The sequence below is a fragment of the Sycon ciliatum genome, chromosome 1 (genome assembly GCF_964019385.1).
Source record: "Sycon ciliatum chromosome 1, ocSycCili1.1, whole genome shotgun sequence".
Taxonomy (NCBI): Eukaryota; Metazoa; Porifera; class Calcarea; order Leucosolenida; family Sycettidae; genus Sycon; species Sycon ciliatum.
Genome location: NC_088643.1, coordinates 86,579,204 through 86,601,112, shown reverse-complemented (window position 1 = coordinate 86,601,112; position 21,909 = coordinate 86,579,204). Strand labels below are relative to the sequence as shown.

At 49.2% G+C, this 21,909-nt stretch overlaps 1 protein-coding gene across 2 annotated transcripts in view; it reads right to left on the bottom strand.

The window, feature by feature from the left end:
* Positions 1-21,909, bottom strand: part of LOC135806112 (uncharacterized) — a 71,592-nt gene that overhangs the window by 7,367 nt on the left and 42,316 nt on the right. Inside the window, exons 22-28 of one of the 2 annotated variants that reach the window (XM_065320258.1) lie at positions 18,629-18,947; positions 17,849-17,932; positions 11,444-11,534; positions 10,771-10,836; positions 6,327-6,397; positions 5,756-5,862; positions 5,460-5,534 (exon numbers count right to left, since the gene is read on the bottom strand). In XM_065320258.1, coding sequence (XP_065176330.1) covers positions 5,460-5,534; positions 5,756-5,862; positions 6,327-6,397; positions 10,771-10,836; positions 11,444-11,534; positions 17,849-17,932; positions 18,629-18,947 — 813 coding nt within the window. Of the gene's footprint in view, positions 1-5,459; positions 5,535-5,755; positions 5,863-6,326; positions 6,398-10,770; positions 10,837-11,443; positions 11,535-17,848; positions 17,933-18,628; positions 18,948-21,909 lie in introns of those variants that run through there. The other variant, XR_010551204.1, reaches the window with a different exon arrangement.

Genomic DNA, 21,909 nt, shown 5'->3' with positions numbered 1-21,909 from the left:
ACATTGATTGTTGCTGCTTTGGCCCAGGCCACAAGGCAAAGTCATGCAAGCAGTCCAAGTGCAGCATCTGTAGTAGGCCACATCATCGCCTGCTACACTACACGAAGTTGAACCAACGGACAACCGGAGCCAATAGTCAACACAGCAAGGACCGCTCAGCTACTTGCCAGGATACAAGCACAGAGGCATCAGCAGCCGACAAGACAGCACACACCCAGACTGCATGTGGCACTACCATCGAGCCCAAGTCTGTCGCGTTCATGACTGTTGCCACCACCGCAAAGGGTCCGACAGGGTCAAGGAAAGCTAACGTCTTCCTGGATTCAGGATCTTCTTGCAGCTTTATAACCACAGAACTCGTCAGCCAGCTTGGGCTACAGACAACGAAAGCTAACGTCCCGCTGGATACCGCTGTTCTGGGGGGAGAGAAGCTCCGTCTGGAGCATTATACATCAGCTGAACTATGTCACGCTGATGGCCAGTCGTCAACGACCGTCAGAGTGTGGATGCTTCCGCGCATCATGCGTCCCGTCCCAGCCTTCGACTGGACAGAGGAACTGAAACGCTGGCCGCATCTCAGTGACGTCGTACCTGCAAGCAACGAGTCCAGAGTGGATCTGTTGATTGGTCTCAATGCGCCACAGCTGCACATTTCACTTGCCGAACGATTCTGCAGTGAGGGAGGTCCAATTGCCAGGAAGACACCGTTGGGCTGGGTACTGTTCGGCGAAGGTCCGACTGACAGCGCATCAGAGATGACGGAACAATCACTACTGGCTGTAAGTGACAGTACACTGATAAACACCGTCAACAAGTTCTGGGACCTCGAGAGCGTTGGCATGCAGGCCAAGAGCACATCATCCTACCTGACTCCGGATGAGCGTGAGGCTGACGCAATGACCGTGCAAAGTCTCCACCACAACGGCACACGGTTCGTTGTCGGCATCCCATGGCGAGGCAACAGTAGCAAGCCAAAGATTCAGCAGAGATCGGAACAGTACGCCAGGAAGCGGCTCTGCTCGCTACACCGTCTGTTCCAGAAAACTCCTACTGTACAGCTGCGCTACTCAGAAGTGCTTCAGAACTACCTGAAGAAGGGCTACATTCACACAGTATCAACGTCCGCAGTTCAGGCTGCTGGTGTCGACCAGTGGATTCTGCCTCATTTCCCAGTAATCAGAGAAGACAAGGCCACAACAAAAGTTCGCGTGGTGTTTGATGGCTCAGCCAAGGTGCACGGAGAGTGCATCAACGATCTCATGCACACCGGTCCGAAGTTGCAGAGTGACTTGGTGAAAGTTTTACTCCGCTTCTGTCATCAGCCGATCGCACTCGCCGCAGATATCTCTGAGATGTTCTTACAAGTCGAGCTGTGCGAGACGGATCGCAAGTACCATCGGTTCATGTGGAGTGAGTCACCACAGGACCCAGTGGTGTTCTTTGAGTTCTGCCGGGTTGTATTCGGCATGCGTGCATCACCTTACCTCGCAGGAAGAGCACTGAAAGCAACGGCAGAGAAATTCAGCAGCGAGGCTGGCGCCGAGGTAGCAAAGGCCATTGATGACAACTTCTACATGGACGACTTGCTGATGTCGCTACCGTCAGTACAATCTGCAATCGTCACTCGGAGTGACCTTCAACAAGTTACACAGCGTGGTGGTTTTCACTTGCGGAAGTGGATGAGCAATACGGAAGCGGTGTTGGATTCCATCCCACTGGAAGATCGAGCCAGCAACAAGATGATGACCATAGCCAGCAGTGAACTGCCACCTCTTCCTCACAAGGCTCTTGGAGTCGCCTGGGAGCCAGATGATGACCAGTTCACATTCATCTATCCAGAACCGAGCAACGTCCAGTTCACACGGCGAGGAGTGCTCAGTCAAATGTGCCGACTGTTTGATCCCAGAGGACAGCTGTGTCCATTCACCATCTGCAGTCGCATTCTCTTCCAAGCCACCTGCATCCGTGGAACAGACTGGGATGATCCTCTGGACAGTGATCAAGCATCGGAGTGGAAGCAATGGTTCTCAGAGTTCCCAAGTCTGAGAGATGTGAAGGCAAGCCGATGCTTCACCGAGATCAGTTCAGATCAGCCTCTGACACTCCACACGTTCACAGACGCGTCTGCATCAGCTTACGCCGCTGTGACGTACGCCCGACAAGAGCGTGATGACGGGACTGCAAAGGTGACATTAGCGCTCGCCAAGGCAAGACCAACACCTATCAAGCGCAAGACCATCCCCATGCTGGAGCTGCAAGGTGCAGTGCTAGGCACTCGGTTGAGCTGCTCAGTGGGTGAGGCACTTGATGTTCCTGTATCACGGCAGTACTTCTACACTGACTCGATGAATGTGTTGTACTGGGTAAGATCGCCCAGCAGGAAAATCAAGATCGAAGTCGGAAACCGCATCTCGGAGATCCAAGAGTTCAGTAATGCAAGTCAATGGTGTCACGTCAGCACCACAGTCAACCCTGCTGATATGCCAAGTCGAGGTGTTGGTGCGACGCAGCTGGCCGATGATGCAACATGGTGGACAGGTCCAGCCTTCTTGTCCAAGCCCACCTCCACATGGCCCAGTAAGCACATCGTGCCGCCAGCAGAGCTTCCAGGTCAATTGAAACGAGAGATCACGATGGTGGCCACTACGCAAGAGCTGCCCACAAGCCGTCTTCATCCAGACCACTTCTCCTCCTGGGATCACCTCGTACGGATAACCGCATGGTGTCGACGATTCGTCAACAATGCTAGGCGACGCAGCACGCAAGCCGCCAGTCCTGAGATTGCGACCAAGTCCATAACTCTACCAACTGGGAGAAACGTCTCCGTGCCAGAGTTGACAGTGTCCGAGCTATGGAGTGCTAAGTGTGTATGGATCAGCTTGGCTCAGCGAGAGGTTTATGGCAGAACGTTTGCAGATGTCACAGGAGGCAAGGGCCTCTCAGCATCCTCACCGCTACAAAAGCTTCAACCAGTACTAGACACCACTAGTGGCGTTGGTGTTCTCAAGGTCAATGGGAGACTTCGCACTGCACACCATCTACCACCCGGCATTCGGACACCAGTGATTTTACCGAGAAGTCACAGAACAACAAAGCTAATCATCGCAGCAGCCGATGCGAACGCCAATCATGCCGTCGGTACGAACCACCTTCTATCACTGCTCGCTGGTGAATACTGGATAGTCAAAGGCAAGGCAGCAGTCAAAGAGCACAGGAGCAAGTGCATTCTCCGTCGGAAGCGCTACGTCAAGACGGCAACACCAGCAATGGCACCGCTTCCTAACTTCAGAACGTCTGGACCACAACAACCATTTGCGAAGGTCGGAGTGGACTATGCTGGACCATTCCACACACGCCAGGGTCGTGGTCGATCTCAGGCCAAGCGGTATGTATGTGTCTTCACCTGTCTCCTGACCAGAGCATGTCACTTTGAGCTCGTCTACTCTCTAGATACTGCCGGTTTCCTGCTAGCTCTGAGCCGGTTTACTAAGCGCCGCGGAGTGCCACAAAAGATGGTGTCCGACAACGGTACCAACTTCGTCGCGGCAGATCAAGAACTGAGAGCAGCTGTGAAGTCACTGGACAACTCCAGGCTTGCCGCGGAGATGACGTCACGTGGCATCTCGTGGGCATTCAACCCACCAAGGGCGCCTCATTTCGGCGGTGTGTTTGAGGTGATGGTCAAATCCATGAAAAGAGTGCTACAGGGTGTGCTGTACAGAGCTGATTTGACAGACGAGGAATTACACACGGCACTGGTTAACGCCGAAGACCTCATCAATAGTCGTCCTCTCTGCACCATGACGTCAGATGTTGAGGACCTTCAGCCATTGACACCACAGCATTTCCTAGTTGGACATGCCAATTCTACAATGGCCGCTGAAGCCAACATAACTACAGAGACGCAAGTTCACCCAAGGAAGCGATGGGAGGTCGTACAGCGCATCATCGACGATGTGTGGAAGCGCTGGCTAAAAGAAATCGTCCCAAAGCTGAACGTTCAAGTGAAGTGGTTGCAGAAGCAGCGTAACGTTCAGGAAGGAGACGTTGTGCTTGTGATGGACGAGCACACAGCAAGGTCACACTGGCCGCTTGGGCGTGTTGCAGAGGTCTATCCCGGCAAGGATGGTATTGTTCGAGTGGTGAAGGTCAAGGTGGCTGAGAGATTCTACAAGCGAGCTGTCCATCGGCTTGTGCCCCTTGAAGTCGAAGGTACTGAGTGAACACTACTTGCAGTCTGTTAGTTCACTTCATTGCTACGTTACTTGCACTTTCTTTTCTTAGACTCACTCAGATGCTAGTTATCACTCTTCGTTCGTGAGGGAGGTATGTTAGATTTGTTCTAGAATATTCCGGTCTTTCTTTTGTTTTGATAGTTGTAGTCCAGTGCATTAGTGCTGGTCATGCTTGGTAGGTCGACCGAGACTCATTCATGGCTGTTCCATGCATTGTATGCTATAGCCTAGCCGTAACTGACCACTGTTACGGATGTCCAATCCAGGTCAGTGTTTGACCTTTCTATGCCCCCTCTTATGCATTCACATGTTATCACCATTCATGTCTGAGTGTGTAACCTGAGCACACTCTCTATGTGCATCGTACCATATCCGAGCATGAATAGTTTAGTAATCTACGCACTGTCCTGCCGTGCTCGTTTTCTATATCTTCCGTTGTTCTCATGTTCTTGAAGTTAGTTGTTTTAGTTTACAGTCTTCGTACCTTTCGTAATGTAGGTTCTTTACTGATTGCTGCAGTGCATTTAGTTGGAACATTTTCATGCCACGACGGCTTTATGGCATTAGCTAAAAATGGCAATCAACAAAGAGAGAATTATTGTACATTGCACCCCACTACCTGTTAGAGCACATTTAAATTCTTAGGTAGCGAGCAAAGGAAATATTGGAATGAAAACATGGAAAACAGTAGGGCACAAGTTATGCATTAGAGTTCACCAACTAAACCAGATCTTGAAGAGTCAGACGTGCACAATTTAGCACCAGACTGACAAGAAGTGCTTGGACATTCCATGGCATGAAAGTGAGTTTGAGCACTGCTCGATAGCGGTGGCCAACGGCCTTCCAACTTGGAAATTTCCTGAGCACGATAACTCCTTGGATTGTGGATAAAAAAGGCAAGAAGTTTTTCGTTTCCGGAAGTAGCTTGAATAATGATGTGCACTAAGTATTTGCACTATAAGTACTCGGTGAAAGATATCCCGAACTTGAACTTAGCTTTGTTTCTATTTCCTTCTAGACCGGTCCTGATTTTTTTTACTTGTTATCTGTTTTCTGCCATGGGTTCCTTGTTCACGTCCCTCATGACAATTACCCCAACCCTCTCACATTGTGCACATTGTATTCCTCAGGAGACTCCCCTTGATAGGCATCCATTCGCCTTGGGAGAATCCTTGAAATAAAAACTAACGTGAATTTCAATTCTCAATAGGTACAACAGCTTACTTTGTCAGGACGATGTAGAGTACTAGCACCACAACCAGAAAGCGTACACAGAAGAACGCCAGAGAATTGAACCAGCTACGCACGCAGCAACGGAAGACATGAAAGCACTGTTTGCATGAGAATGTTTGAACACCAGGGCATAGTTTTCCAAAGTTACAGCAAGACACAGTCCCAAAGCACACAGGTGATTGGTTACATTCGAAAAAAGAACACTTGATGTTAAACAGACATGAAGCTAGCTAGTTAACAATCAAACCCTATCACCAACAAACAGCTGCCTACAGCTGCACACTTACGTCTCAAAGACAGTGAGGCCTTTGCTGCCAGGAGGTCGAGACTTCCTGCCGTGCTTTCTCCGGACGAGAGACTTCCCTCTGAACTTGCCCTTGCCATCATTGCCCAGCTGAAGCACGGCGCAACATCATTAATTTTGACAACAAAGTCCCTCAAAATATAGCAAGTCTCTCAGACAACAGATTCAATAAGATACAGCACGCATAGGAAGCGTGCATGGATACCAGCAGACAACAATTTTCTCTATATCCTATACACTACTGCACAGCATTCCGCTCCTTGAACTTGACAATAACAGTTACACTCAAAAACCAGCCAGTGTGTGATGACTGCAGGTGTGTGATGACTGCAGGTGTGTGATGACTGCAATGACGGTATGGTACCACTACAGGCACAAACGAAGGGTTAACACCGACTAGGAATACAATAGGCATACTGAGGACAGATGACTAACTCTACAGGGTAAGCATAATGCCAATAAAACACACACACACACACACACACACACACACAGTCAGGAGTCCACCTCTTAGCAATAAAAGAAAGCAAGGTGCACATTGGTTAATCTCGTACCCCTGGAGCCGGCATCACAAATCTCCGCAGGTTCTTTTCCAGTATTGCTGGTGCAACAGATATCTTGGGTCCTGTAGCAAAAACAGTGGGGATGACCAGCCAATGACGTACTACAGTACTGAGCCCCACACGACTGGGAAAATCAGTGACCTTTTGATGATCCCTGAAGAGCTCAATGCAGTTCTACATGCTGCACACCCTCGCCCTCGCTGGTGCACTAACGAACGGTGCACGTCATCAGTTCATGCATACATATTGAAATAGGATCGCATCCGATTGGGAGTAAGGATTGCATGATAGACCGCAGAATTCTCGGACCAACACCATTCGATTCAGCGCCCAGACATCCACAGGTTCTGATAGTTTCATCTTCGTCTGTGCCTTTATACGAATAAAATGATGCTTTAAGTTAAGTCAAAATTGCCCTACAAATTCCTATCTACGTTCAGAAAAAGAAGATTTTTTTCCAGATGTTTTGCCAGGCAGTACAGAATGCTCTTCTACATATGTCTTTCCCTTTAGGGCCTGGTCAGACTGCGGCAAATTTTGGTTGCCTGACGAAAAAAGAACAGCGTCCAGAATTTGAATCACGATCACACGACACATGTGGGGAGAGTGAAAATTCAAACTTCATTTCGAGCGTCAAGTGGTAATCTCCACGAACGACGTCAAATTCCTTCACCTTTGAGATCGCCAACACCTTCAGTGCAATCCTTGCAACTATCCTTATGAGTTTTGTTGTTGTCCGTGGCCAATTAGCTCCTCGATATCGAGATGAAAAAATCAGTGATTATCAGCGTCAATGGCGTATCAGCGTCAAATCCTGTTTGGAGCGGAAAAGCGTGGTCCGTTCTTGCTTTTTTTTTGGAGCGTCAACTCTCGCTTTTGCCGCTCTGGCGGCAAGTTACTATGGAGATTCGGATTATAATCCTAGGATTATTTCGATTTTGCCGCAGTCTGACCAGGCCCTTAGCCAAGATCATTTCACCGATGATTTTTGACAAGAAATGTTCTGGACACAAAACTACTACTGTCTTGGATTGCAATGTGTTACGATATGAGTGCGCACTTTATATCAGTCTGATCACTCACACTACCACTTTATATCAGTCTGATCACTCACACTTTATATCAGTCTGATCACTCACACTACCACTTTATATCAGTCTGATCACTCACACTTTATATCAGTCTGATCACTCACACTTTATATCAGTCTGATCACTCACACTTTATATCAGTCTGATCACTCACACTTTATATCAGTCTGATCACTCACACTTTATATCAGTCTGATCACTCACACTTTATATCAGTCTGATCACTCACACTTTATATCAGTCTGATCACTCACACTTTATATCAGTCTGATCACTCACACTTTATATCAGTCTGATCACTCACACTTTATATCAGTCTGATCACTCACACTTTATATCAGTCTGATCACTCACACTACGATTTTATCAACACGCTTCCTTTTGCTTCTGATATTTGCTCCTCCCAAACGTGGACCATAATGGATATATTTTTAGGCCAGGTTTTGTGTATCTTGCCTCGCTTAGTTTATTTATCATTGTACACACATGCTGGTCCAAAACCCCTTCATGGCCAAATTGAATTGGGGTGGTGTGCCTGATTTGGCCAGCGTCGATCTCTGTGCTCGCGTGAGTTCATGGAGGTGCACGATGAAGTTGAATTTTTCCAGTCGGATACTGCTATTTCCTCCGTCAACATGCTATGGCGCAGTTTGATGCAGTCCCTGCTGCTAATCGGATCTTTCACTAGGAGGAGGAGGAGGAGGAGGGCAGAAATGTGCCACACCATACATCTAGTGACACAGACCGTGGCAGACCACCCACGGACAAAGAGGAACATCTAGATAATTATTATGATTCAGCAGCGCATCAGAAATTGCAGGTCCAAGGAGGTGAGCAAGGAGAACGACAAAGAAAAGTTACAAGTCACTGTTGCATATAGTGAGTGTTGAAACTCAACTGATGAGTTGAGTGACGACAAAGATAACAGCAATATTGGCGCGATTTCCCCAGCAAGCTGTTGCCGCTCGTGGTGGCGCAGCACGAGGAAGAAAGACTCACGGGTGTAGATGTGGCTGTGGAATAGCTGCAGCTGGAAAAGAAGCTGCACCCCTGCTGCTGCGAACGGCTCAGGGCTCGGGGCTCGGCAGAGGTCATCGGCGTGGCGCAGCAAACCTATACCCTGCCAGCGTGAATAATCGGGCCACAGGTGATACTCCTCCGTTTGTAGGTCATGAGAATTTCAACCCCAACAGGCCCAGCGGACCTTGCCTGCCCGCAGAATTTAGCTCGCACCAGCAAGACTAACTTTTTCAAATTGTACTTCCCACACACAGCGAGGAGATCATGCGTTTCATAAGGCTGCTCATAATCGCTGGCATCGACCGTGTCCCTGCCTTCGAGAGTTATTGGTTCACACGTACTTTGTATAGCTGCTCGCTTGTTCCTACCCACACGTACATATGTCTGGGCATTGCTGGCATTCTTCAGACCATTACCGCATGATGCTCAAGGGCAATGGCAGTTAAAGGAGATGAGGTATCTGATAGAGAACATACTCAGTGCATGCAAGCAGCTCTACCAGTCTCACCAGCAGCTGAACGTGGATGAGTGACTGATCAAGTAAAGCTAGGGTTTCAATCAAACAGTACACCAAGAACAGGCCTGCCTGATGGGGCTTCAAGATGTGCGCTGCTTCTGCCTTGAGCTCCTACATGTTCAGCCATATTACCTACACTGGTAAAGACAATGCCGATGGTGATCGCGAGTTGACTCAAAGAGACGTGGAGAACCTGATGCTGGGCTTCCACAACCAAGGTTATGAGGTGCACTTTGGTCAGTATTACACCTCATCTGCTCTCAGCCTCTCCTGGTTTGCTGCAGGGATTCATTGCATCGGCAAGTGTTGAGCGTCCTGGTCAGCAAGGAGCTATTCGATACGTCCGGGACAACAACCTTCTATATCTACAATGGAATGACAACCGAGTCATCAGTGTTCTAAGCACACACAACGACGGCACAGCTCACATCGATGTTCTACGCAAGCGAAAGGTGGCTGGTCAGATGGAAGACTCCACAATCAAGAAACCACAAGCGGTCAATGAGTACAACCAAGCGGTGGGCGGTGTGGACAAGTTTGATGCCCATGTGGCAGCATATTGTGTCCTCCAGAGGTCGAAAAGGTGGTGGCACTGCTTATTCTTGGACGTGGTTGATTTGGCTTGTGTAAGCGCATATATACTCTTCCAGAAGTACAGAGCTGCACATCCCGAGGCCATTGTCCGTCCTGCTCACTATGAGCACTTGTATTTCTGCAAGGCTCTCACAGTCAATTGCAGGGTTGCCAGAGTTTGGTGAACCACTCGAGCACGCGGCGGCAGGAAAAGGAAGTACATCCAGCTGACCAGTATCTACCACAGTACATTGCACGGAACGTTGCAACTCTGTTGTCTGCAATCGGATGATCGGTATCGAGCACAAGACTCACTTTCTCTGCAAAAGTTGCAGCCACAATGATGCTCCAGTGTGTTCAATGTGTGTTCAGTAGGGCAGCTACACATTATGTGCAGTACAAATATTGCAAAAAGATATGGTTGCTGTCCAGAGTACATCAAGCCAAGAGTGTTTAGTCCGTGAATTTTTTCTACATGGGTGTCTAGCCCAGGGGTGTCGGAAGCAGTTTAACATTGGTGCGGCAAAAGTCTGAGAGGGCGGTCCGGGGGTCCCCCTGGGATTTTTTTAGAAAATTGGGCCTAAAAGGCCATATTTTAAATTAAATTAATGCTACAGAATAATATGAGAAATTTAGAATATGCATGCTGATGATACACCGCATTGTCGATGTAAAACATGGTACCTGTACAAGAGTCGACAAGCCATCAACAAGGTTGAAATGCAAAAAAAAAAAAAAAAAACTTCGAAAATTATTTACCTGCCGCACCGGTTCCGACGCCCCTGTAGCCTGGCGAAATAGCTGGGTTAGCCAGCAGGAGATGACAGCATGTTACAAGGCGGAGGATACATGCTGTCATCGTGAAAACATGCTAAGCTATCAAGCGAGGCTTGCATATACCATCTCTAAACTATGTAATCCAGGGATTTCGCCATGATAGCAACCCATTCCATGATAGCAACCCATTCCATGATAGCAACCCATTCCATGATAGCAACCCATTCCATGATAGCAACCCATTCGAGCTGCACACTCTGGGTTTCATGTACTCTTGGGGTGTTCATGATTATGGACAGCTTTCATGTTAGGGATAAGCACCATCATGCATGCACACAGTGTGAGTTCAACATCAAAACATGACAGTTATGGGCACTTTCGGCCTAGCAAAGTTTGTAATACCTGCTCTAAGGAGAGAAACATTCTGAGAAATTAGAGTCAACGTAAGATTTCTTACTTGATTGTGTAGTACGAGAGTTGACAAAAGACACACGTTCCACATTCCACAATGCTGACATTGAGCCTGTGCATGAAACCAAGAAAACTCTAGTTCAGATAACACCAACACACCTGCTACTGTCATTGAGCTACAGTCAAGTCTGCCACAAGTCCTTGTCAACCTGTTTTCACATATTTGTGCTTCTTTCTTGTGGACCCTGCCCAAGGATGGGGACGGGGTCCAATGAGGACTAGTGTATGAGAAAAAGTCGGTGCACGAAGAAAGAGAGAAAATTCATGGGTGGCACATGTAGATGATCACCCAAAGCAGAGGTCACTTCTGGCCTATTCAACTGCACACGTGTATCTACGTCCCAGAAGTATTTGCATTCATTTGCGACACGCATGAAGGCCATGTAGATATCAGTACATGGCAGATAATAACCATGAGTCCAGATCATGTGTAGGCTTACAACGGCGTACATATGGTTCACAGGCTTACATGGACATGTAGGCTGTATGCTTACACACACACACACAGTCTGAACAGAGACTAACTGTTAGACAGATTCCGCATTTCAAATTTTGAAACGTTTTCCGACTGTAGCAAGTCAAATGCTGAGGTTCCAAATACAAAAAGCAGAATCTCTCTTATGATGACAACAAGAACAACTGCGGCAACTCAGGCTTACTTAGTGTAGTGGGGGCAATGTTGGCTGTTGGGCTGGCCAGGAATATGTGGGATTCATACATTGCTGGTTGCTGTTCGATGTCACCGTCGACCTATCACAGAGTAACAACATGACAGCCAAAGCACACACTTATACAGCATATACATGCATGGGTCAAACACATGCCTATACAGTCATAGAGTAGAGTTGTGGCAAGTAAAATCCGGTCAGGTGTACACTTGACTAATGAAAACTGGCAACATTGAAGGCTGCACAGCCTCGTACCCATTCACAAGTTAATCAGAATGTGTACGCTTCTCGTGGGCTGAGTATTCGAAAGAAACGAGAAGCAATGTTCTCTCAAACTTCGAATATTTGCGATGCTTGTTTTATGTTTATATTTTTGTTGTGACACACAGTGCAGGTTGACGACACTGTAGTGACGTAATCATTGTTGAGCGAGCGCTGTGAAACAGCGTTTGCGCAAAAAGATTGTCCTTCTTTTCATCTTGCTTGTCAAGGGTGCAGTCTGTTTTGTTGCACATGTGAAACAAATTTCTTTTTGGTTATTTTGCAATCACACCGAGAGGTCGTCGTGCTGAAGCTGCCCGGGAGACAGCTGAAACCTGCTCGCAGGACCAGGTAGAGTTGAGGATGCGTCTCCTGGAACGCCAAGTTATTCGGCTGGAGGAGAGGAAGCGCCGCCGGTCGGCCTCCTCCTCCTCATCGTCGTCGTCCAGCTCATCCAGGTCGTCCTCGGATTCATCTCCGGAGAGAAGGTCTGAGAAGCGTAAGCCAAGAAGAGGAGCAAATCAGTGCCTAATACGATGATGATGCCAGGTATGAAGCGGCTGAGTTATCAGCACCAGTTTGAATGCCTGTCTCAGATATCTGGCCACCTTGTAGCAGCCAAAAAATTCATTAAAAAATCCAAAAAGACGAAGGAGACGAAGGAGATGAAGGAGCTGAAGGGCGCGAGCGAGGGCCTGCAGAAGAGGCTGGACTGGGTGGCAGTTGTGGATCGCCATGGCCATGACACCGCCACGGCGTTCACAGAAGGTGGCTGGACTTCTGGCCAGCGCAGACAAACTTAAACGTCTCCGCCTGGCAATCGAAGCCACGAAGCAGGGGAAGGATGGCTCGAAGCCAAAGAAGCAGCAGCCCTTTCAGGCCAGCACTCCCGCACCAGCCGGCAACTGGAGTGCCGCAACAGCCCGGCCTGCCCCAGCGCAACGATTGCCAGCCGATCCATCCAGGCCCACAACCCGGCAGTCCACGGCTGTTTGCCATCACTGCGGAGAGACGGGCCACTGCGTCCAGTATTGCCCGAAACTCAGAAAAAGCTAAGTTTGCTTGTGTTGATGTTGTTAATCGTGGTGACGATGATGACGATGATGTTGATGATGATAATCAGCCCGGCCTGCCCCAGAATGCTGATCTGCTATAGAAAGTCGTCTGATGGTCTCTGCACCGCCCTGGCCAACTTTGCCCAATGTCTGTGCTCTGGGAATTTGGATCCCGAGCACCTAGCAGCATTCACTGCCGCGCGGCTCACACCATTGGACAAGCACCCTGGCGTGCGTCCGATAGCAGTAGGTGAGGCCTATCGCCGGCTAGTGTGTCGTGCCATCATGCGGGTATTGGAGTCTGATGTGCTTCGAGCCACTGCTCCCATGCAATTGTGCATTGGTGTACCATCAGCGTGTGAGGCAGGCGTGCATGCCATGCAGGAGTTGTTTGCGCAGGATGATATTGAGGGCATTCTGTTTGTGGATGGGAGCAACGCATTCAATGCCCTGAACAGGAAAGCAGCCCTGCATAACGTGCCGTATACGTGCCCTGCCATGGCTAAAGTGTTCAGCAATACGTATGGCAGCCCGATCCGCCTCTTCGTCTCTGGGGGTGGAGAAGTTCTTTCGCGTGAAGGGACCTGCCAAGGGGATCCGTTGGCCATGGCATTGTATGCCGTAGCTACAACTCCCATGATCCGACGGCTCCAGGAGCAGAATCCATCGATCAAGCAGGGATGGTATGCTGACGATGATTCTGCTGGTGGTCGTGTCGCATCATTGTACACGTACTGGGAGGACATTTGCCAGCTGGGTCCTGGTTATGGATATTATCCAAATCCCAAAAAATCAGTTCTCTTGGTCAAGCCGGAGTATGAAGAAGAAGCCAGGCGCCTGTTCTCCACATCCGGCGTTATCATCAAGACGAACGGCAACCATCATCTGGGTGGCGTCATCGGAAGCGCGGATTTCTCTTTCTCATTTCTGTCTGACCGTGTGGAGGTGTGGAGGCAGTCCCTGGATGCGCTGGCCGAGATGGCTGTTACTCAGCCACAGGCTGCCTACGCCGTGTTTACCAAAGGATTGTCCAGTACATGGACATATCACCTGCGCTGCTCGCCATGCCATGATAGTGTGTCGGTGTCGGCCGATTCTGTCATGGCTCGTGGGGTTGCGGGTGCGGTGTTGGTGGATATGCACCTTGCACCTTCCCAGCTTCTGGCAGGTGTAGATGAAAAAATCGATGAGTGACTGCTGCCGGCCCTGCTCGGTGATGGTGTTCGGTCGAACAGTCCTGAGAGAGAATTAATGTCCTTCCCGGTTCGCTTTGGCGGCTTGGCTCTCCCGATTCTGCAGCGGAGTGGCCCGGCAGAGTTCGCTGCATCATTACACATAACCAAGCCACTCGTACGCCTCCTCCTAGAAGGCAAGTATGAGAGCCCTCCGGACTTGCTAGGTGAGCCAGTGGCAAGCGTGTCGGTTGGTGCTGTGCAGCTTGCTGCACGTAGTGCCTCTGGTGCCTCGGATGTGTCGGCGTCGGCGGATAGTGTGTCGGTGTCGGCCGATTTTGTCATGGCTCGTGGGGTTGCGGGTGCGGTGTCGGTGGATATGCACCTTGCACCTTCCCAGGAAGTTCGGCTGTACACCCCTGACCTGGTCCGGGATGCGGTGGGTGATACTCGTCAGCTGGCCTGGGCAGAAAGAATGGCCAGAATTAAGACCATCGTCAGCTGACGGCAGGACATCAAGGAGAGCCTGGGACATGAGCAGCAATTCCTGATCGAAGTAGCTGCTGAAAAGGGCCTATCGTCCTGGCTAACCGTAGCTCCTACTTGGCAAGATGGCACAATACTGAAAAAATCAGATTACCGGGATGCTCTGTGCATCCGGTATGGTTGGAGACTGATTGGATTTCCAGATGATTGCGTGTGTGGTGCTTCTCTCAGTCCGAGCCATGCGCTCACGTGTGCCACTGGCGGGTACACAATTGCCCGGCACAATGAGGTACGGGACCTTGTGGCAAGCTTGCTGTGGGAGGCTGGCATAGTGGATGTGGAGACGGAGCCGAGGCTACTTCCCTGCAGCAACGAGGATTTGCCGGGAGGGCGATCCCTTAACAGGAAAGCGGAGGCTCGTCTGGATGTGCGGGCTCGGGGTTTTTGGTCATGGCAACAAGACGCTTTTTTGATGTGCGGATTACTCACCCCGCAGCGTTCGTGTTGTCTCGATCACAAGCCCTGAGCCAGCTCAAATCCCATGAGCGAGCGAAGAAAAGTTTTGTTTTTTCACGGCTGAGCGTAGCGAAAGAGTGCAAAAAACGTATTTTTCACTCACAAATATTTTCGTGCATTTGCTCTTGTTCTGCGCAACTCCGTTGAACCTGCCATCGTGGTCTTTGTTTTTCCTCGTGGTAGTTGAAGTTGCCCGCCCACCCACCCTGGTTTCATGGGAGTCGTCTGCTGTTCTTCTTGACAATCTATGCCTATGTGTGTGGCTTATGATTATGACATACACCAGTTATTACATACCATTCCTTGCTATCTCTATTCTTGGGTCTGACTGGCAGCGGGGCAGGAATTAATGAAAATAGAAAGGTTTTTTGGCCGAAAGGCGTGTTTTTCCTCTAGCCCGGTTGAGCGGTCGCGGCTAGGAATGTAGGGAGTCATTGTTTTTCAGGCGCTCCCCTGCTGCCCAGTCACCCATGCTCACCACTGGCCATGCTGTTTCACTTGATTTCACGGCCTTTTCTCCCGCTTGCTGGCGGTTCTTTGATGGATATAGATGTTTTTCGGCTATTTATCTATTCTGTGGCTGCGAGTGTGGTTTTTTGCTTCTACTCATTTCTGGAAAACCACCACGGTGGTGAGTGTGATTGCTCTGGTAGAGTGTGATTGCTCTGGTAGACCACTACCCCATGTACTGAACAGTCGCTTTGTGAGTGAAAAATCAATATGCCAGTCGGGTTGTGAACGTTGAGCGTGGCTCATTCACCCCACTGGTGTTTTTAACATAATATGGATTCAGTGCACCTGAGACCAATCAGTTTTTGAAGGCTTTGGCCTCACTTTTGTAGAGCGCCATAATGATCTCAAATACCCCGTTGTCGGGTATGCTGCGTACCCGATTATCATTTTGCCTTTTGCGGTGGGCAATTACTTGCTTCCGTGGATGCCGTGGCTCGTATAACAAAAGATGTTTGAATTCATTTGTTGCTCAGTGCCGTCAGGCTCGTTAGTGCATTGCACTTGACCTGAGCAGAATATCACATGTCACTTCAGTAATTATGTGGGATTAATAGAAAGGTTCCGCACTACGTAAAGTTGAGCAACTTTACGTTAGTGGGCGGGAAAAACCCGTGAATTCGCAAGTTTGCACTCCACTTACGGAAAGTTGTCTACGGAGAGTACGTAGATAGGGCTCTGATAACGTAGCTGGTCCGTAAGTGGATTGGGGTACAAATTTATGACTCTCTCCCCAGGTCGATCTGGTCGTACACTGCCGCGTTCGGAGTTGGCAAGGGCAGCTACGTGATTTGAAAACTCCGTATGGCGGAACCCAGATGCGCATGCAGTTTACGTATGACTTTCCGTAGATCGACTACGTTTTTTACTAACGTAATTACGTTATGCGGAACCTCTCTAATATCTTACATTTATGTAGATAATATCTTTTTGGTACAATATCAGCAATCATCCAATATTTATCTGGCACAATAATATTCTTAATTTAACTCAATTCAATGGTTTCCCGACTATATTGACATATTCATTGATGATAATCTACTCAGTTTTCTCTGGATTGCCTGTAAAAGAGGCCCTTCTCTATGATGATGATCAGTGTTTGGAAGAAACGATGTGTTCAGAGTACATAGTTGCCCAGCTTGTGTGTGAAGAAGATATGGGAGGGGCAGGGCTGAATGACGTAATAGTGGGTGGTCTAGCGCAACACGTAACAGTTTGGGAACGCATTGGTGCATCAGGAATGATTTTAGCAGATAGTAGAAATGGGTATGTGCTTCCATTTTCATCCCGTCCCTCCACCAAGATTTTTGCAAACCATGAAAGTGCAATCTAACATGCAGGCTTTGTAGAAGTAGCAAGTAGTTCCACACGACGTACGTTTCGCCGTAGAGGTCATGACAGCTCATCAGGTGTGCAAAGTTGAACTCGGATGGTGAGCCAATTAAATTATGGTGAAAAAGGAGAAGGACAAAATGTGAGAGTTATGACTAACTGTCCACCAATGTAACCAGATCTTATACAGTCAGCAAGTGCGACAAAATGGCACAAAACTGACAGGGAGTACTGAGACATTCGGCGACCTGACACCTAGCTCCAACACTTCTCCAAGGCGCAAACCAACAACCTTCCAACTTGGAAGGCTCAGGTTCGGCAAGGTCCACGAGGGGAAGGAAAGCGCAACGAAGAAGAGCACGAGCTACGCCCCACGGCAACAAAGAATGCCGAAAGTTACTGGATGATGACGAAACTAGTAAGACTATTGGACATACCGACCTTACTACAACTCGACGACGCAAAGCAGCAGACTACCCAACTTGGGAGGCGCAAGTTTATGTAACAAACATAAAAAGGGGAAGCTAAGCGAAGACTGTTGGTTTGCGCCTTGGAGAAGTGTTGAAGCTAGGTGTCAGGTGGCCGAATGTTTCAGTACTCCTTGTCAGTGTTGTGCCATTGCGTCGCACTCGCTGACTGTATAAGATCTGGTTACGTTGGTGGACAGTTAGTCATAACTCGTAACATTTTGTCCTTCTCCTTTTTCACCATAATTCAATTGGCTCACCATCCGAGTTCAACCACATGTTTATACATGTTTTCATTGCATGATTGTTACATGGTACAGTCAGACCTCGCTTATCCGGTCCTCTTTTATCCGGATCCCTCGCCGTCCGGAAGAAAATCGCTGGTTGCCGATATACAGCATATGCGATGCATACATACAGTATGTGTGTTCGATTATCCGGTTCCCTCGCCTATCCGGATATTTTTTGTGGAAAACGGATGTGTGCGGTTATGCGAGGTCTGACTGCATTATGTTGGCATCATTTGAATTTGTTCTATTTATCACATGTAGTGCTACTACCCAGATTTATATCAATCCCCACTGACAAAGCACTCACTGCCACTGGAACGAGACGAGCTGTCCACAGGCCGGGCTCAAGGATGCCACAACGGAACACCCGCCATGATTGCCAAGAGGTCCCCTGGATAAAGCAGCAAACAGCGCAAAAATAAGAATTCAACAAGCACAGCTCAACATACATGCATAACTCAAACACAATTGTGTCACATGACCACATGATGAATGCAAATGAATACTGACAGGTACTGACAGGTATAAAATAACAAATTGTGCAGTTCTCTTTATGAAGGAGATACAAACAAATCCGCGGAAGGCAACAGGAAACAAGTGATACTCAGTAGCTCCCAGTGCCTCCGAGGCTCCGACACATAACCAATTCCACTGATGTCGTCACACATGTCTAAGGAGAGTACTGCGTGCAAGTCATTGTAGTACATTGTGTGCACGTGCAAGTCATTGCAGTACATAGTGTGCACGTGCAAGTCATTGCAGTACATAGTGTGCACGTGCAAGTCATTGCAGTACATAGTGTGCACGTGCAAGTCATTGCCGTACATAGTGTGGGCGTGCAAGTCATTGCAGTACATAGTGTGCACGTGCAAGTCATTGCAGTACATAGTGTGCACGTGCAAGTCATTGCAGTACATAGTGTGGGCGTGCAAGTCATTGCAGTACATAGTGTGGGCGTGCAAGTCATTGCAGTACATAGTGTGGGCGTGCAAGTCATTGCAGCACATGTACATGTACATGGTGTCCAGCAAGCAGGAGAACAGCTCCCACGCATGCAAATACAGATAGAAAGATGCCACTGTAGTACCTCAGACTTGTGCCAATTCACAGTGAACGGCTTTTGACACCGAGTCATGCCATTGGGATCAACAAGATGCACAACAAACTCCATGGTGTGGTTGGTAGTTGAGAACATGGACCAGGTCGAAGTCTCGTTCGGATAGAAGATTTCATCACTCAAATGTGGAAAGGTCCTACTCCATGTATCTTGGCCAAGCAGGAAATCGCTGAGCGAGCAGCTTCGAGTGGCCGAGGGCAGTTTTGTGTTCAAAACAATTAGAACCCAGAAGCTGGTGTCTCCAGCAGGATCCCACGCAGCCGGTATCAGCGATGTCCAGGGCGAATGTCTACAAAGACAATGACAACAGTCAACATATTCACATTCCCACTTAGTAGACAACAAGAATAAAGGTTCAGATTAGGAAAGAATATTCATAACCTTCATAATGTTCACAACTCGTAAAGAACTTGTAAGAACATGTAAAGAGTTATTATGGTCGTAATGGATTGACTGGTGACTGCCGACGCCATCTCATCCATAGTCAGCAGCTGTGCTCTCTCTCCCTGTCTCCCTCCCTCCCTCTCCCTCTCCCCCCCCCCCTCCCTCCCCTCCCTCCCTCTCCCCTCCCCCTCCTGCCTGTCCATGCCTTGACTACGGTGGCCTGAATGACCTGATCCAGTCTAGTCCCGGTACGGATGCGCCCGCATGTGCTGAGAAGATACGCAAATGGCAGAAAGTTGAAGAAGAGCAGTATGAGCTTGTCGATGTATGCAATGCTTACCTGCAGGTGCATGTGGATCCTGCTCTGCAACGGTACCAGACAGACGTGTGAAGTGACAAACTCATCACTCACCGTCACAATTTGGAGTGGAGCGTATGAACCGGATTATCATAAGCTGATGAGGAAAATCCTAGACCAGGTGTCAGATTGGAAGAAGGAGCTGGATCTCCTACTCTTCTGTTACCGTTCCCGGCCACATTCCACGACGACAGTGCCACTGATGGGTGCGATGTGTGGCTGGAAGCCCCGTTTACTGGTTGCGGAGGCGCACACAGAAGCGCTTGTGCCGAGTGAGTTGGAGGAGAAGGTGAGCGAATCAGCTGCCCGAGTATGCAATGTAGTTGAAACAGAGTTGTCAGCATCGAGGCTTCCACAGCTACCCAGCGATGCCCAGTCAATCTACGCTCCCGGTGATGCAGTACTGTTCCGACGCCCCGGTCGTCACCAGAAGCGCTACCCAGCGATGCCCAGTCAATCTACGCTCCCGGTGATGCAGTACTGTTCCGACGCCCCGGTCGTCACCAGAAGCTGCTCCCGCCATTCGAGCCTGGTTGGAATGTGGAGAAGATTGTGTAACCGTCTACTGTTGCGATCCACCATGCCAATGGCGCAGAGAAGGTGGCCAACATCGACCTACTGGAGCTTGACTCAGCACCTGTACTGCCAGACGTTGAGGATGGCCGCACCGTTCGCAGCTTTCAGTCAGTGAGCAATGCTGAGAGTGATGATAAAAGCGACGCGTATGATGGCGGGGCCTTTGGCCGGGAATTTGACAACAGAAGCAGTGACCCCGTCCCCCACCATGATTCCCGTGCCCTGGCCAGCAGTCGACGCCCAATATGATATTGTTCATGAGTGGTGGCATCTGGAGGGAGAGGTCGTAATGGATTGACTGGTGACTGTCAACGCCACCTCATCCATAGTCGGCAGCTGTGCTCTGCCTCCTTCCCTCCCTCCCTTCCTCCCTCCCTCCCTCCCATTCTTTGATATTGGATGTATTTACTGCTGATCTCTCCTTTGATATACAATCTCATGTATTCAATGCCATGCATAGATGTATTGATTGTTGAGCTCTTCATATTATTTATTCGCGTTGTGCGCTCGTGATGTTCTTCTTTTATGCATGTATTATTGCGTCCACATGTGATGAGTAGGTCACCATTTGTCTTCATCTTAATGCACGTCCAGACGGAGAGCGCCTCTCCTCTCCTCTCTCTCTCTCTCTCTCTCCTCTCTCTCTCTCTCTCTCTCTCTCTCTCTCTCTCTCTCTCTCTCTCTCTCTCTCTCTCTCTCTCTCTCTCTCTCTCTCTCTCTCTCTCTCTCTCTCTCTCTCTCTCTCTCTCTCCTCTCTCTCTCTCTCTCTCTCTCTCTCTCTCTCTCTCTCTCTCTCTCTCTCTCTCTTCTCTCTCTCTCTCTCTCTCTCTCCTCTCTCTCTCTCTCTCTCTAGCTCTTTTTCTCTTAACATTACTGTTGTGGTTTGCAATCAGCAACCACTGATTTGCAATCTGTATTGTTTTGCGCACACACCCTGTCAACTGTGTGCTTCCGATTGTATTGTGGTTTGTTAGCAAAGTGAACAATCTAGTGTACACTGAATCCCGTACGATTTCAAACTGCCCTGACATAGTATGCATGTAGCTTGCTGTTGTGTTCCAGTGTCTTCTGGATTTATCACCTCGTGTTCTTGTAGATAAAGTCAGTTGTGATCTGAGTGATCTTGAAAGTAGACTGGAGTTTTCAGGTGCGTTCTCTGAACGCAACATGGTGTCAGAAGAAGTTTCCCCTGCCAGACCCCTTCGACTTCAGTTCTCCCCAGTCGTGGCCGCAGTGGACCAAACGGTTCGAGCGCTTTCGGTCCCTGTCCAAGACCAAGTTGGATCAGGATGATGAAACCCGTCAAATTAGCACGTTGTTGTATACCATGGGCGCGGAGGCTGACAACATCTTCGATGCTCTCCCGCTGACGGACGACACCAGGAAAAAGTACGACTCTGTCACGGCAGCTCTGGACAAATGCTTCACACCGGCTGTCAACGTCATCCACCAGAAAACAATATTTGAGCAAGCCACGCAGCACCCCGGAGAGTCCGTGGAGGAGTGCATTCGCCGCCTCCGCGCTGCAGCTAAATATTGTGCCTTCGACAAGCCCGACGAAAGGATCAGGGACAGGTTCGTCGCGCACATGACGGACAGAGCCGTCTCGAAGAAGTTACAACTAAAGGACCACACATCATTGACGCCCGCCGATGCTATTGCCTGTGCCCGGAAGACCGAGTCCGTCAACAAAGAACAGGCACAACAAGCCCCCATGAGCCTAGCCACGGCTGCTTACACGCCCAGACAACCATAGGAATGGTGTCCTCCCGCCAAACAAGAGTCATCCAAGCCATCTCCATCCAGCCAAGCACGGTACTCCAGGGATTCAACTGCCCGTGTCGTTGGCGTGGCTCGTCAAATGATCATAAATCAGACCGCGCGCGCTGCCCTGCTCAATCTCAGAAGTGCCGCACTTGTGGCAAGCTGGGCC